General features: G+C 45.5%; 1 protein-coding gene across 5 annotated transcripts in view; it reads left to right on the top strand.

The window, feature by feature from the left end:
• ADAMTS17 (ADAM metallopeptidase with thrombospondin type 1 motif 17) overlaps positions 1-17,776 on the top strand; it is a 339,534-nt gene that overhangs the window by 87,764 nt on the left and 233,994 nt on the right. For all 5 annotated transcript variants that reach the window (XM_070496410.1, XM_044762847.2, XM_070496403.1 and 2 more), the window contains exon 7: positions 3,262-3,305. In XM_070496410.1, coding sequence (XP_070352511.1) covers positions 3,262-3,305 — 44 coding nt within the window. The remainder of the gene's footprint in view (positions 1-3,261; positions 3,306-17,776) is intronic.

Here is a 17,776-nt window from a genome sequence, read left to right as displayed (position 1 = left end):
GCCCAGGAGCCTGTGTTTTCTTTCTCCATTTCATGTTGACAGCTCATGAGCTACCTGAGCAATCATGATTCCTCTCACCTGCTGCTGTGGAGCTGCTGTGCTGAACAAATCGGTGGCCATCCCATCCTCTGGGTTCTCACAGATGTTAAATTGAAGACCTCCCACAAGGACAGGGAGGCAGCGTTGGAGTCAGGACTGGAAGCTGAGTTGGCCAAGAAGCATTGTTTAATAATTAGAGGTGGAGAGCTGCAATTCCCTAGGTTGGGTTAATAATGGGCTGATGTTTTTGCACGGAAATTGGGTGTGAGACACTGCTGCTCTCGAGAAGCAGTCCTTTCCTCCCAGAGTAATCTGAGCTGAGGGTCTAATCAGAGGCTGCACAGACCAGGCAGTGTTTAGGGGCCTGTGTCCCTGGGTCCTGGGACCGGGACTGGCTGCTGCAAGGGTCTGTTCTCTTTTCTTTTTTTTTTTTCCTTTGTGGGCTGCGGCTGAGCCTGAAAGTGTATTCTCCTGGACACCCACCAACCCTACAGATGGCCAGCTGTGGAGACGTGAGCATGACATCATGGTCCAGCAGAGGCTGCTGAGCCAGAAGCGGCAGAAGCTGGATTTCCAGCAGCTGTAGCTGTGTTTGGGGCTAAAAAGGACCTTTGAGTAGACTGAGTCTGGGGGCCACATAGGGCCCATACAGAGGACTGGTCTCCAGGCATTGTCAACACCTGGCAAAGCTTTATTGGCTCTGCATCTCCCCCAAAAGCCAGGAAAGGGGGATGCCCCCCCACACCCAGGTCTGCGCTCCCAGGAAACACCGGAACAAACATGCAGGACTGGCCAGGACTATGGGGATGCCTCCAGCTGTCCCTCAACCTTCCCCTCCCATGTAACTCCATCCAGCTCCCTAGGAACTGCTTTCCCTTGGACCTTCTGACCAAGGGGGCCTCTTGCAGGCCTTGCTCATAGTGAGAGCTCAGTGAGTATCTGAGGACCATAAAGTTAGTTTTTCAGATCTACAAACACTGGGGAGAGTCACAACCACCAGTAAGCTTGCAGGGCACATTGAAAGTGGTCTGGAAATATATGTCAGTCGTTTAATAAAGGAGCCAGAATTTATTATACCCCAGCTGTAGGTCATGCACAGTACTAGCAAAGTTAACGTGTGGGGCCCAGTGGAGAGTGAAAATGTGGGACTCCCATGTTCAAAAACTTAAGAATTTTAAGACAGTGATAGCAGAGCATTAAGCCAGGTTGGGTGGTGGGGGGCTCCTAAGTGAGGAGCATGTGCGACTGCGCGGGTCAAACACCCACGAAGGCCACCCTGTTACAGAGATCTGCATAGTCTTCCTTCTCTTGAGGAACGAACAGTGGAACCTGAATGTACTTAGAGACTGGGGAGCTACCTCTGGACCCTGTTTTTGTTTTTTGCTTGTTTGTTTGTTTCATTCTCTAAACCAGCCCTGCAGCCCCTACGTATGGGTTTGGCGTGAGTTTGCAGTGGGAGCTGTATTACCTGGAGATGAAGCTGCTCCTGCAGGCAGATAGCTTACTTTTCCTTTTCTGAGAAAGGACCTTGAACAGGAAGAAGAGAGAAGACTTAAATTTTGGCTGACCTTTTTAAGCCGGGCCTCCCATTGAACTTGGCCCTCCGTGAGCTGACCATACCTCCTCCTTTTTCCTCAGGAGAAGCAACATGTGGCACCACAGGGTCCATCATTTGAGCCCACCTGTGTCCCTTCAGAGAGGCCATGGATGGGGGAACGCACAGCGCCCATCAGCCAACAGGGCTGTGCTGGCTTTCTCCGGGATGGCGGCCACTTCCGCCTGCTGAGTGGCACCATCTTCTCTTCTGTGGGGCTTCTGGCCGTGCGTGCTTTCTGCCTTTGCCCAGGCGAGGCAAAGGGATGAAGCTTTCAATATATTCAGATGCTCACACTGGAAAACCCTGGACCAAGGTCATGGGCCAGCCCTCTCTTTGTGTCAATGTGTGTGTGTGTGTGTCTCGCCCAAAACATTCAAATGGGAAGAGTGTCAGATCAAGAATGTTGGACTGGGATTAGATACATAGCAGACTAGTGAGCATATTTATGTCCCTGATTTTCTTTGTTTTGTTTCGTCTCTGTCAGTGCTGCTTCCTTCCTGTTAATTAGTCTTCGAAAAGGTCATCTTTGACAGAAAAATCAATTCCTGAGGCTTCCTTTTTCAGCTTCTCATCATTGTCCCTAGTGTGAGAGGCAGGTCAGACCCTTCCCTGACAACAGATTTTGACAGAGGGAAGGGGAGGGAGGTGTGGCCCATGTAGCACCTGCCACATAGTTTCACAACTTTGCTTAGTGCCAACCTCATCTATCTGGCCTCATCTGTCCCGGAAGATTTTTTTTTAAATTAGAGGAGGTAGCTTCAGAATATGCCTTTTCAACCTGAAGCTGCACTTGAGTGTGTTCAGAGAGCTGCAGGTGAGTGGGTGCTTTCTGCTGGCCCCCTGAGGGTTCTATGAGACGATGAGCTTGGGGCCCTCAGAGGAGCTGCCACATCTGGGCCAGGCCACTACTCTCCTTACCCTGTGCCAGGAAGGGCACTGCCCCAGCTGGCACTCTGGTCATCTCCTGACTGTAGGAACTTATGGAAGGAGGCATAGGAATGCTCTGGCTTTGGAAAATAAGGGTCCAGACTCCTTGTTTTACACGTAAGAGGCCAGAGGGAGACCTGTGTACCCACAGAACTGGGACTGGACCGGGTATTAAGCATCTCTGCTGTCTCGTTTATCCATAGCCACACACCTGGGGGTCCTGGGGAGCTTTAAAGAGTCTAACTTGTAGAGATAACTTTTCTTTGTCTTCTTGTATAAGTGATACGTAGTTGTTCTAGTATCTAAAACCAGTTGCTGCCCGAGATGCTTGGGGAAGTCAGTATGGTTTGATGATTTTGACTAGTAATTGTTTTTGATAAATGGCTTGGCAAACATTTTCCAAAACTTTTCCCGCTGTTGGAAGGAGTCCTTCCAGCAACTGAGTGTTATGTATGGAATAGTTTATCTGTGAAAGGAGGGTCTTGTACGGAGCAACTGGGCCTACCCATTGGAAATGTGGTGGATGGGTTACTGTTGGCACACGCTGCTAGTTGTTATTTTTCACTATGACCTATGACCATTAAAGCAGTAACATTGCTGTGGGCAGGGTGACTAATCAAGATTAATTGACAGTGTTTCCTTCTCCTATTCTTGGGGGTACTGCATATCCCTGATTATGTCTTTTTTTTTTTTTTTAGGACAGATTTCTGCGTACACAAAGATGAACCCTGCGATACCGTTGGTAAGCTTAGAGTTAGAATAATAATCTGAGGGACTGATATACCTTCTGATAATCTGGAGACTTCTTGATAACACTTCCAGTCTGGAGGAGCTGTCCAGCTCTACAAGCTCTACATTTTCTGTTGCCTCTTTTTTTTTTTGTAAATTGAGTCTTTGAGTTTATTTTACTTTTTTTTCCCTGAAAAATTTTCAACTTTTTTATGTAAGAAGACATATCTAGACAATGGGTTAATAAGGAAGATATGAAAAGTTAAACCAGTGGAGGAGCCACCAGGCTGCCCCAAAGTTACTATGGTTGGGGGCACATGTGGCTCTGAGCCTCTTGGTCACCAATGGAGGAGGCGGAGCATTCTGAGTTACACGATTGTCGTGAGACAGAAGCTCACTGGTTTATTTTTGTGCATGTGGATGATCTTTACCAAGTGTCCTGAGAAGTGAAGTATGATTGTATGTAAGACTATCTCTTCCACTAGCCTTGGCACCAGGTTCATTGCTTTCTGCTCAGACAGTGGTGATGCCAACGTGCAGTGCTGGAAAACACATTTTCCTTCCTCTCCTTACCCCGCTCCTGTACCTTCTCCTTCTCCCCACCTTGCCCTTCACTTGCCATTTTCCTCTCTCTCCTATCCTCACTTATATCTGGCTTGCTCTTGACTTCTCATATGTTTCAAATTGGAACCCCTCTTTGAGTGTAGGAATAGGGTGCTTGGTTAACAGAGGAAACACCAAGAGGGTTTCCAGTTTTGTTTGCTATAGCACAAACCTTTATTCACCGGAAGGTTGAAATATTGCATTGCCAAGAGCAAAATTCTAAATTAAATGTGCTTAGAATTATAGGTAAATTGAAGCAAAATAGTATAGGATTGAAAAATACGTATGTTGTGGAATTCAAATGTTAAAATCCTGTGCTTCCATGGAGTCCTAGCAGTGGGTAATCCTGAGCCTTTGCTCTGGCTCCTCCCCTTACTAGTTGGGCAACCTTGGGTAAATCTTCATAATCCATAAAATGGTCATTTTGAACTAGGAGAATTATAAGGCACTTCAAAATCTAGTATAATGATAGCTAGCATTTCTGTCACATTTTAGAGTTTACAAAGTGATTTTTTATTTATTATATTTCATCAATCCTATAAACAAATCTGAGAGCTAGATATCAAAAACCAACCAACCCATCAACCAATCTGTGCTTCATTATTTGGGGGCTGTCTCCACAATGGAATAACTGGACAAATGCAGTGTGAAATAGGCTTCCATGGAGGGATAGCTGACACACATCTCAGCCTGGTTGGGGCTGGAGAGGACTAGTACGTATTGGTGTCTGTCTATTGACAGAGCTGCCAAGGCATGTGCTATCCCAAAGGCTCACTGCTCTTTTGCAGTGTTCACAAGTTGGCTTTGATGGCCACTGTACTTTTTCTTGGGAGGGGCCTCTGCTCTATGCTCCTCCTGTGCCCTCCGCTTGCCGCTGGGGAGGCACTGACCCGTCACATTGCCCTTGCCTTCATGTGTTTCCTGAAAGACTGCACTACGCAGAGGACAGCTCTGGCTTTAACCTGTGTATCCTAGCCTTCAGCACCTGGCCCAGGGCTTGAGAGGCTCAGTCACCACTGTTGGTTGGTTGAATGAAGGAATGAAGAATGAATGCAGGTGAAGGAACTCTAGAGTTTCTGAACAATATGCATCTCACCACATGGGGTTTTTTTCATATGATTTAAAGCTGACTTTTTTCTTTTGAATAAATAACTTTCATATCTTCCATTAGTTGTGATTATGTACTGTATTTCAAGCCCTCTGTTCAAGAGCAGGCAGCTAGTTCTATCTTCTTTCCCTCTCTGAACCACATCTTAACTTATATTAGTCTGCTAGGGCTACCATAACAATACCACAGACTGATGGCTTAGACAATAGACATTTATTTCCTCACCGTTCAGGAGGCTGGAATTCCAAGATCAAGATGTCAGTAGGATTGATTTCTCCCTAGGCCCCTCTCTTTTGGCTTGCAGATGTCTGTCTTCTCCCTGTGTCTTCACGTGGTCTTCCCTCTGTGTTAATCTCTTCTTATAAGTACATCGGTCATATTGGATTAGGCTGCACTCTTATGACCTCAGTTAACCTTAATTACCTTTTTAAAGGCCCTGTCTCCAAATACATTCACATGAGGGGCTAGGGCTTCACCTTATGAATCCGGGTTGGGCCGGGGTGGGGGGGGCGCACAATTCAATACATAACATTACTCATTTGACACTTAGCCACATATTCTTGGGGACATCTTATGTCCTCGTGTGGCCTCCTGGGTGGATATGTCTCATTTTCTAAACATGAAAGTCTTTAGATGCCATGGACCAGGTGTACTGATTCTTTTTGTCATAGTGGTTCGCTCAGGGCTGAACTAGCCCCGGCTCCTGCTTCCCTATTGCATGCTCTTTCCAATACCTCTGTGATTTTCAGCGTTTACAAAGAAACTGAATCCCCTCCTTAAAAACAACAAAAACAAAAGGCAGAAAACCTATGTGGTGTTTTATTAGTACACATTTGTTTTAATATGTCATAATTTACTTGTACATATTATCAAGTCAGTCCCTAAGAACAATGGATGATTTGATGAACATAAAATTTCGAAAGTTGGGGGTATAGCAGTCTTATAGCAGTCTCAACATCCAATTTACTTCCGTATTTTTCTTACTTTTTATTTTGAAATTATTATAGAATCTCTGAAAGTTGCCAAAATAGTACAGAGAAGTCTCTTGTACCTATCACCCAGCTTCCTCCAATGGTACCATCTTATGTAACTATAGTGTATTTCGAATACTGGGAAATTCATTGGCAGAATGCAATGAACTAGACTACAGATCTTACTCAGGTTTCACTGGTTTTTGCATGAACTCATTTTTGTGTGTTTTCACCTATAGTTCAGTGACATTTTATCACGTGCATAGATTCATCCAACCACCATGACAGTCAAGAGCAAAACTGGTCCCTCACCTTCAGGCCACTCCCTCTGGCTGCCCTTGTAGAGTCTCCCCCTCACTCCCTTTCCTGGGCCCCTGGCAACCACTTATCTGTATTCCGCCTCTATAGTTTTGTCATTCTAGCATCCAGTTTATTTTTGTACTTTGTTTTGATTCCATAGAATGGAAAAATAATCTGAATCAAACAGATATGTGGTTGTCAATGCTAAGAGATTTTGAACAGCTGCCTTCAAATCTCAGGATCCAGCTCTAGCAAGAGGGGCCGTGTCCTGAGTTCTGCAGAAAATGAGATAATCTGGTACCTTGAAATAACTAGGAAAGCTTGGGGGCTGCCAGTGTTTCAGAATTTAGTATATAATAGTGTTTTTTATTTGTTTTCTTGTTTTAGTTAGGGCATAACTTCCACAGAGTAAAGAGTGTGGTTTTTTAACATAGAAGTTACTGTCTTAACCAGTTTTTAATTTTATTTATTTATTATTTTTTTTTGGCTGAGGAAGATTAACCCCAAGCTAACATCTGTTGCCAGTCTTGCTCTCTTTTTGCTTGAGGAAGATTAGCCCTGAGCTAACATCTGTGCCAGTCTTCCTCCATTTTATATGTGGGTCGCCACCACTGCATGGCTGACCAGTGGTGCAGGTCTGCATCTGGGATCCAAATCCATGAACCTGTGCATGAGCAGAACATACCGAACTTAACCAGTACATCACGGGGCTGGCCCCCCATCTTAACCATTTTTAACTGGACAGCTCAGTGACGTTAAGTACTCCCATGTTGTTGTGCAATCATAGTAGTGGAACCGCTACTCAGATTAAGATATGGAATGTTTTCAGCCCTCTCTAAGGTTCCTTCGTGCCGCCTCCCTGTCAATACATCACCAAAGGTAACCCACTGTTGTAAATGTTTTCATTACTATTTTAAAAATAGTTTAAAATAGATTGCAGGGTTAAATTTGAACAACTTATTTGAGGAACCTCTGAGGTACTGGGTGGAGTTCGGGCTTCTGTGAAAAATACTTTTCCTGTACCCTGCCCGGTCTGCCTTAGCCCATCTCGTCAGACAGATGCCTGATTGTGAGGAACAAGTGAAAAGGGCATTTTTCAGATGCAGGGATGCCATGAGGTTGGAGGACCTGGTTGGAACACAGGCAGCACCCCAGGTGGCTCCAGATGGTGAGGCCACATACACCATGCAGAGGTCAGTGACAAGTCCTCTTCCCTCTCAGCCAGCTGCCTGTCACCAGCTCCTGGTTCTGAGTCCTGCCCTCGGTCATGTGGCCTGCCCACCTACCCCCACTGCAAGGGGGTGAGGGAGGCTCTGGTCCTGTGGGCTTCCATAGGGGAGGCAACAGTACTTCCCACAGGAACGTCTGTGGGGGGTCTCCAAAGGGGTTGGTGTGCTTTAGCCAGGGAGGAGGGATGCTGGACAGTCCAGAATGACCAATGTCCACTACACCCTTGACCTTTCAGTAAAGATTGAGGCACAAGAAGCCAACATGTTCTCAGGTTTACCATGTCTTCACATTATAAGGGGTCCTGCTGACATAGGCAAGGGGGAGCTTCCCTTGCCTTCATTCTAAGGTGGTCCTGAACCCTGAGGGGGAGCGGCCTCACCAAGCTCCTCCACACTGGGTGGGGCTTGATGGCACAGGTAATGAACTCACTTTTTAAAAATCACACCTGAGGGACCCTCCCTTGAGCCTCTGCTGGGCCACTATGGAAGGAGAAAGGATGGCACCACAGGGGTTCTGCTGATCCCCACGTTGGAGGAGGACACAAGGAGAAAAGGCGACTCTTAAGGCAGAAGAATCTGGCAAAACAGGCTTCATCCCTCCTGGAAGCGGCTGCCCCCTCACCGAGTGGTCCCCACTTTGCACATTTCACACCCTGCCTTTGTGAGGCGTAGGCTTTGTCTCTGTTGAATTGCTTCATCCTGTATGATTTGCTCTCCTGCCACTGTGCTGATGGAGAAGCTGTCATAGGCGAGGAGCAGGTGAAAGAGGTGAGACCCTTGGAAGCCTTTGCTGGCCCTTTGCATCCCTCTTGCCCACACACACACCTCTGGGCCTCTCACTGGGTGGTGGCCTGAGCAGGCACTTCTCCCCACAGCCTGGCTGACCAGACATGTCTTATATACATCAGATATGTGAGTGACGTGGGGCGTTTGTCCTGCTCCTACCCTTGGCTGTAAGCTGAGCTGTGATGATTCTTTTTTTGGCAGCCTAATTCAAGCTTTATGAAGTTAGTTTTAATGTTGGGATTTATTTTTTCTCTTCACTTGGTCTAATAATGTTTTTTAATTAATGAAAAATCCTTGCTTTTCCTCCCCCACTAGAGGGATGTGATAATCCTGCACAAAGGAAATGGAAATGTTCTGCGGTCTTGTGAACTGTTTTACACACAAGGCCAGGGAGATGCCGCCTAGGGGTTCCTGTTTCAGGCCCATCGTGAGGCCATGGAAGGAAAATGTGCTAGAGACCCAGCAAGCGGTGAGGGAGAGTGGAGCTATGTGTTGTAATGCTGCACCTGTTGGGTTTTTATTAATTGAATGTGTCAAGGAAGAAGAGAAATTGTGAACTATGTGATGTCATAATTTAGAACTCTGGCAAGAAACTCATGCCACTTTTTATGTATAAAGACAAACATACCAAAATTTATACTTTATCCCCTCCTGTCAGTCATCCTGGAGGACCATTTGCTTATCCAGTCCTGGTGCCTTTGCTGAAAAAGTGTGTAGACCCCAGTGGAACTGCCTTCAGAGGGGGCATTCATTTTGTATTTTGTGGTGTTGGTCTTCATTTTGTGAGATTAGTTTTGAATTGCAGAGGTGTCAAAGGTTCTATCTGCTGAATGAGGCTGGAAAGTACTGTTTGAGGTCAGCATACAAAAGTTTTACTAGTAAGACTAAGCTTTGGGTTTCTTAGTTTCTGAAGGCTTTCCTGTTTATTCGTTTTGCTTTATTTTGTTATCCTCTGTGAGCTTACAGAAGTCAAGTTTCAATTTCCCTCCAAAATTGTTGGTTAGAAGTAGTTTCAGATGATTGCCTCTGAGAGGAAATTACCCCGCTGAGTGAACAAGTTCTGATGTCTCAGTCTCCTTACCGTGCAACCCCACTTCGTGTTGGGCATAGTGCCTGCTGCTTCCCTTTCAGGCTTGTCCACGCTGTGTCTTTTGTGTCTACTCTGAGAAGCTTGCAGAGGAGAAGACTTAACAGTCGAGGACACATTGGTCGTCCCAAATCAGACAACCTGAGAGCTTCAATAAATTCATCTGTTTGTCAGAAGTTATACTGGTATTTATAATTATGCTCTTGACCATGTTCTGTGACTTGAGAGGTTTTATGAAAGGTTTCAATTTGCGGATTCAAATATGCATGTGTCTAGCAATCAGGGGTTTAGGCTGTTGGGCAAGCGCTGCTTTTGTCATCATGTGATTAAAAAAAAAATAGGCCATCCCCTTAGGCAAGTTGGGAAAGTTGCATTCTATCAATGTTAGGGCTTTGCTTCCCACAAATTCAGTTTGGATTTCTCAGCTAATCAAGTTGCTGGGAAAGCTAAAAAGTATATACTTCAGTAAACCAGCTTCTTTCACCTGTTCAGCTTTAAACATAGTTAGAAAGTATTTTCTCAAATATTCCCAATAAGTTGTGTCTGGTTGTTGGAACTGGTCTTCTAAAAGACTCTTGGTAGGAGCTGCCGTGCCTAAGGAAAACAGAAGAGGACAAGAACAGGGACAAAAACAACCTGGGGAGTTTCCTGCCATTTACCTCTGTATGGCTCTCCTGTGGTGTGACTTGAAGATAGTGACTGGGTGAATAAAAATGTGAATTGATATACGCACATGCCAAGGTGCATGTGTGCACGTGCAAGCACGTAGCGTGTATCCATCCTGTACCTTAAAGTCTGGAGGGGCTTCCTTTGCAGCCAGAAAGTTCTGTAAGTTCCCCAGATGGAAGTCTTCCTGGGAAGGCCCATCTGCCCTGGCGACAAGACAGCAAGAACCCAGGCAGGAGATTTGTGTTTGGGACCTGGCAGGAAGTCCACACTGAAACCAGTTGCCTCAGGGGACCAAGTTCAACTTTTCTTCTTCCTCCTGCCAGCGTCGTGTTTAAAGTTACATAATGGCTGAAGTACATTTTAAATTGGTGAAAATACATGAATATGTTTTTGTATGGGGTGGCCTTCTCCCAGCCCTTTGGAGATTGGAATCACATTTATTTTGGAACTAGACAGAGACCAGCAAAGCACATGGCTGTGCTTGATTGCCTTTTGGGTTGGAAAGCAAGAGCGCTGAATGAGAAGGAACCTGGCCCTTGCAGGGTTTCCAGCGGGGCCCTTCAAACACAGACTTTCAAGCTTCCTTCTATATTCAGCTCAGAAAGTGGGTGCCCTCTGAGAAAGCGTCCTTTCACAAAGCCACTGGTTAGCACCTTCCCAGGTTCTGTGCTCAGGTGGCCAGCAAGGGGACTCTGAAACAGATGCCGTTCCGGCTGGGTGGCCCTTAATCTGCGCGAGATGTTGGTGACATCGGTGTCAGGCCACAGTCTGCCGCCGTCTCATTCAGCGTGGGTCTTGGTGTGACTTTGGCAGAGGGAGTCTCCGTTGTTCCAGCAGTGTTTCCGTTCCTCACGGCCAAAGGAGCACTTTATGATTTGTTTGGAATGAAGTAAGTTGCTTCATCTTGTATGGCATGGCTCTGACTCCAGTCATGCAGTTCTGAGTCAGTCTGGACTCTCTATTAGGTTTGGTAGAAACTTAAAAAACCCCTCCTGGAATGGAGGAAGTGGGGCAAGTAGAATCATAAATGGGAAACTTGGCCTTTATGAGATGCGTTTTTTTTCTTTTTTTTTTAATTCAGTTTGTAATAGTTTACATCAATGTGAGATTTCAGTTGTACATTATTTCTTGACTGTCACCACATAAGTGCTCCCCTCTACCCCCTCCACCCCCCATCCCCTGGTAACCACTGAACCGTTTTCTTTGTCCCAGTACTTGTTTATATTCCACATATGAGTGAAATCATCTGGTGTTTGTCTCAGACTGGCTTATTCCGCTTAGCATAATTCCCTCTAGATCCTTCCATGCTAATTGCAAATGGGATGAATTTGTCTTTTTTTCTGGCTGAGTAGTATTCCATTGTATGTATATGTATATATATATACACACACCACATCATCTTTATCCATTCATCAGTCAGTGGGCACTTGGGTTGCTTCCATGTCTTGGCTATTGTGAATAGTGCTGCAGTGAACATAGGAGTGCATATGTTACTTTGGATTGTTGATTTCAAGTTGTTTGGGTAGATACCCAGTAGTGGGATAGCTGGATCATACGGTAGTTCTATTTTTAGTTTTTTGAGGAATCTCCGTACTGTCTTCCATAGTGGTTGCACAAGTTTGCATTCCCACCAGCAGCATGTGAGGGTTCCCTTCTCTCCACACCCTCTCCAACATTTGTTATTTTTAGTCTTAGTGATTATAGCCATTTTAACAGGCATAAGGTGGTATCTTAGTGTAGTTTTGATTTGCGTTTCCCTGATGATTAGTGATGTTGAACATCTTTTCATGTGTTTTGGCCATCTGTATATCTTCTTTGGAAAAATATCGTTCATTTCCTCTGCCCACTTTTTGATCAGGTTTTTTGCTTTCTTATTATTCAGCTGTGTGAGTTCCTTATATATTATGGATATTAACCCCTTGTCAGATATATGATTTACAAATATTTTCTCCCAGTTGGTGGGTTGTCTCTTTGTTTTGATCCTAGTTTCTTTTGCCTTGTAGAAGCTCTTTAGTCTGATGGAGTCCTACTTGTTTATTTTTTCTTTTGTTTCCCTTGTCTGAGAGGACATGGTATTTGAAAAGATCCTTTTTAGTTCGATGTCAAAGAGTGTACTACCAATATTATCTTCCAGGTGTTTTATAGTTTCAGGACGTATCTTCAAGTCTTTGATCCATTTTGAGTTTATTTGTGTGTATGGTGTAAGATAGTGGTCTACCTTCATTCTTTTGCCTGTGGCTGTCCAGTTTTCCCAACAGCATTTATTGAAGAGGCTTTCGTTTCTCCATTGTATGTTCTTGGCACCTTTGTCGAAGATTAGCCGTCCGTAGATGTATGGTTTTATTTCTGGGCTTTCAGTTCTGTTCCGTTGATCTGTGTGCCTGTTTTTGTACCAGTACCATGCCGTTTTGGTCACTATGACTTGTAGTACATTTTGAAGTAAGGGATTGTCATACCTCCAGCTTTGTTTTTTCTCAGAATTGCCTTAGCAATTCAGGGTCTTTGATTGCCCCATATGAATTTTAGTATTCTTTGCTCTATTTCCGTGAAGAATGTCATTGAGATTCTGATAGGGATTGCATTGAATCTGTAGGTTTCTTTGGGTAGTATGGACTCATAACTATGTTATGAGATGCGTCTTTTGTAATTGTGAGTCCTTGAGTGCTCTTGGAGCCTGCTTGCAGTCTGCTCATTGAGAGCCTGAGGAGTGGGCAGGAGAGGTGAGGGGGCCAGGGTTCCCTCTGTGATGGGTTCAGTGAGAGCAAAGGCTTGTGCCCTGGCTGACGTGAGCCAAGAGTCAGAGAAGCCCTCCCATCACAGCTGCCGTCACAGTGGCCCTTGTGATCCCTTTCACCACCTGCAGGGCCCAGTCATCTCCACAGTGAACTCTGACCCCACCCTCAGGGGCCTCCACTTGACTTTAGTGCAGTGGTCTGAGCATTGGCCCTGCTGTTAGACCTGGGTTCAAATCCCACTTCCAGCACTGTCCTTGTGTGAGTCACCTGATATCTCTGACTCTGTTTTCTCATCTGTAAAATGGGGATAATAATAGCCAGTGTTATTGTGAAGGTTAAATGAGATGACTGATCATACCCATTAGGATGACGATGGGCAAAAAATAGAAAAAACCCAGAAAATAAGTGTTGGCAAGAATATGGAGAAATGAGAACCCTTGTATACTGCTGCTGAGAATGTAAAATGGTGTATCTGCTATGGAAAAGAGTATGGTTGTTCCTCAAAAAATAAAAATATGAACCAGGAATTCCATTTCTAGGTATACATCCAAAAGAAATGGGACTTGAAACAGATATTTGTACATCCATGTTCATAGCAGCATTATTCATACTAGCCAAAAGGTGGAAGCAACCCAAGTGTCCTTTGGATGAATGGATAAACAAAATATGGTGTATACATTCAATGGAGTATTATTCAGCCTTAAAAAGGAAGGGAATTTTGAGATATGCTCTAACATGGATAAAGCTTGAAGACATTATACTAAGTGAAATAAATCAGTCACAAAAAGACAAGTCCTGTATAATTCCACTTATATGAGGCTCCCTGAGTAGTCAAATTCATAGAGATAGAAAGTAGAATGGCCAGGAGAAGAAAGGAGTGGGGAATGGGGAGTTAGTGTTTAATGGGTGCAGAGTTTCAGTTTGGGAAGATGATAAAGCTCTGAAGATGGATGGCAGTGCTGGTTGTACAACAATATGAATGTATTTTTGCCACTGAACTGTATACTTAAAAATGGTTAAAATGGCAAATTTTACATTATATATACTTTAACACAATTTTTTTTAAAAAAGTGAAATGACCAAGGGAGCAAAGTTAGGAATTTTATTCACTGGCACTTCTCGAAGATTTCTTCCAGGAAAATTGGTCAGGAAGGGAGAAGAAGTACCACTCCCAGAGAAGGGAATCCTCGTGGTTCCCTGCCTGGGAGGCCGGGTGCTGAGATACCGGAGGCTGTAGGGCCCTGGGGAGGTGTGCCGGGCAGAGCAGGGAGCAGGGAGGAGAGGAGCCTGAGCAGGCCAGGCGAGGGCTGGGCTCTGGCTGGTGGGGGAGAGTGAAAGGAGACGAGGGCATTTTAATAAGCATTGCTGGGAGTTTGAATTAGACAGTCTTTTTTAAAGTTTCTAGAAGGATGCAAATAGGGATTAGGATGCCTTTGCAAGTTTCTTGTCTGTGCTGCTTTGGCTTGGATTCCAGGGCCAGACTGAACCATGCAGGTGCTAAGACGTAGTGAAGTTACCGCTGGTGTTTTTGGACCGTGGACCATCCTCATCTGTGTCTGGCATTAAAATCATCACTTTAGAGTCGAGCCAGGAGTTCATTTTCCCAGTGACTGCTCAACTTTTGGACTCACGGCCTACAGAATCGGGGGTGGTTACACTCAAGCCATGTGGTACTCAGAATTAACCACAGGGGCAGGGGGTGTGTGTGACCCTCTGGAGAAAGAATTGAAATTTGGGGGAGAACATTTGTTTGTTGCCTGCATATTTCTGGCAGTTCACCAGGCTTCTGTGGTCTTTGTGAGCTCATTAAATTGAAGAATCCCCAATTCTTCATCATGAAGATGAAAGTTAGCTCTGGGTTTTTAACCTCAGTTTCTGCAGATATGCAGCTTAAGACATTAGGATGCTTCAGGAAGGGGACAGGAGGTTATGACAGGCTGGCCTATTGATCTGTTCCATTTTGCAGAGACCAGATCTGGGCCTGGCTGTTATTTAGGGCTTGGGTTCAAGCAGCCTCTGGAATTACTGGCATAGATAACTTGGATCAGAAATTCCTGACAAGTGATGTTGTGGGCAGAGGGGGTTTGATTGATGCACAGGAAAAAGCGGAGTCCTGGTTATGAAGGGGCTGGATCACAGGAAGGGCTTAGTTATGGTTAGGAACAGGTTGAGTCATGGTTAGGAAGGGACTGGGTCACAGTTAGAAAGAGGCTAAGTCATGGTTAGGAAAGGGCTGAGTCATGGTTAGGATATACCACTGACACAGTCCAGAGTGTTATGGGAAAGACTGCTAGCTGATATCCACACCTGTTTTTTTCTCCTTTGATGATTAAATTTCCCTGCCTTCCTGGCAGTAGGTGTGGCCAAGTGACTGCCTAGTCCTGTGGAATGGGGGTGGAAGTGATGTGTCCCATTTCAGGCCTGCCCCCTACAAACCTCCTGTGAACTGTGCTCAAGGCTTTTTCTTAGCTGGCTGACTGGCTGAGGCCCACCCGGGCGCCAACAGCTGTGGGCCCTGGAACATTGGATTTTATGTGAGTGAGAAGCAAAGCAGGTCGAGACACTGAGATTTGGGTTTTTTGCTACAGCGCTTACCTCCATGATCAGAAATGCCAAAGTCCCGGTGAATATGTGTGAGATCCTGCCCTTGAGATACACTGAGGTCTCCAAGCAGGGAAGGCTTCCCTGTCCACAGGGACTGAGAGGACAGTGGCACCGTCTCCCTGTTCTGGCTGAAAGAAGAGCTTTGGCAGGTGACTCACAGGGCATTGTGGGGTAAGGGGCAGAATCCAGAATCTTGAGCAAGTTTTAGTAAAGAATTGAAAAGCACTCTTGGAAGGGAAGCTTTTTTTTTTCTTCTACCCATCTTAGGTTCATTGACTGGGCCCTGTAAATTAGACTGACAGAGGACAAATTAACAAGAGAAAAGCAAACAGAAGTTTGTTTATACATGCTTTGCACATGCACATGGGAACACTCTGATGAGTAAGTCAAAGGAATGGTTAGAACTTGGGCTTATGTACCATCTTAAAAAATAATAATTTTTAGAGAAGTGACAGGACAAAGGAGAAGGAGTTTGAGTTTCTAGAGGGGCACATGGTGGGAAGAAATATATGTGGGACCTACAGGTTGATAAGGGCTAGTCTTAGCAAGGTGGTTATATAGATTCCGATGGTGCCATCTCTGGGGTAAGGGTCTAGGGTTCCCTCTGCTGATTAACTTCTCTGTGTGGGGGGGAACACCTTTACAAATTTATGTCCTGCTTGTAGCCAAGTGCAGGAGCAGGCAGAGAGCTTTTCTTACATCTGCTTCTTCTCAGTTGCCTTCACTTCAAAATAATTCTTATGCCAAAGTGGCACATTTTGGGGTGGCATATTCTGCGACCCTTCAGACTTCACTGTGATCTTGGGGGAGATTCCTTCCATTGTTAAAGATATTTAGGGCTGAGGAGGAGAAAGAGGCACAAGGATTGTTGCTCCTCGAGAACAGTACTGAGGACTGGGCAGCCAACAGGTGCTGCACAGCTCCGGTCTCTTGAGGTGGTCTAGATGTGGATTAGAAGCTTCCCAGCCTCAATCAAGGGTCCAAAGCCGTCCTGGGCTCAAGGTGGAGCACAGGTCCCTCATGCATCTCCCAGGCAACAGATGGGTACAGGGAGGAGTTCTGTAACAACTGGACCACCCACTCCAGCATTTCCTGACCCCAAAATGAGTCGAGCAGGTTCACTGATGATTCTGGATATTCTAGAACTCAGGGGTCGGGCATGCTCTGCCTCTGCTGAGATTGAAGGGAAGAGAGACATCTGGCTACAGGACATTCAATGATAGCTTCAACCTAGAGACCACTTCTTCCTTCATTGGCCAAGGATGGGGGATGATCCTGAGATTGGGGCATATTTTCTGCTAGGGAAAATGTCTCTCTGCTCCAAGGATAGTAAGGCCCTGATAAGATTCAGGTGTGATTTCTTTGTAAAGTCGACTGCATAAGGGTGATGTGTCCTTGTCCGCTCTTCTCCTGGCTGTACCACCCTCTTCTCTGCAGTGCCCTGGCCCCTGCTCCAGTAACACTAGGCAGGTCAGGGAACCTGAGGGCTCGGTAGACACCCATGTGTGGACAAGATGCCAGCCTCCATGATTCTAGAGCACTTTTATGGGGCTCCCTCCTTCAGCGCTGGAGAGAGGCCTCCTTCTCCACTCTCTTCCACAAAGTGTAGCTGCTTCTTGCTCCCCCTGCCATCTTATATCTCCTTTTGGTCAAGGGCATTGTCTTCGTCAGCTGGGGCTACCGTAACAAAATACCATTGACTGGGAGGCTTACACAGCAGACATTTTTTTCTCACAGTTCTGGAGACTGGGAAGTCCCAGATCAAGGTGCTGGCCAATTAGATGTCTGGTGGTGAGGCCAGCTTCCTGGCTTGCAGATGCCTCATGTGTCCTCACATGGTAGAGAGAGTGAGCTCTGGTCTCTCTTCTTTTCTTGTAAGGACACTAGTCCCATCTTGGGGTCTCTACTCTCATGACCTCATCTAAATCTGATTACCTCCCCAAGGCCCCACCTCCTGTTACCATCTCTTTGGAGGTTAGGGCTTCAACATAGGAATCTGTAGGGGGACACAAACATGCAGTCCATATCAGGCATCAATAGTTTAGCATCTCACAAGCCTGGGAGGGGTGCCAAGATCCAAGCCTTCTTTGAACTTAGCCTTGGAAAGTTGAAGAACTTTCCAAATTTGAAGAACAGAGCCTTCTGCTATATCCCTACACCAATCACTATTTGACAGATGGTGAAAGATCACAGTCAGTGCTGCGCCTTGTCCTGTCATCCGGGGTGGTGATGGAGGTGAAACTGACAGCAGCTACCACTTATTGAGAACTTTGTGGTCGGACACTTCATGTTTTTAATTCCTTTAATCCTCACAATTCTATGAGGAAGTGCTACTATAATTTCCATTTTACATGTAGAGAAACTGAGGAACAGAGAGGCAAATAATTTGCCC

Source organism: Equus asinus, chromosome 2 (genome assembly GCF_041296235.1).
Source record: "Equus asinus isolate D_3611 breed Donkey chromosome 2, EquAss-T2T_v2, whole genome shotgun sequence".
NCBI lineage: Eukaryota > Metazoa > Chordata > Mammalia > Perissodactyla > Equidae > Equus > Equus asinus.
Note: the sequence above shows the minus strand (reverse complement) of the source record. Positions and strands in the feature narration are given on the sequence as shown.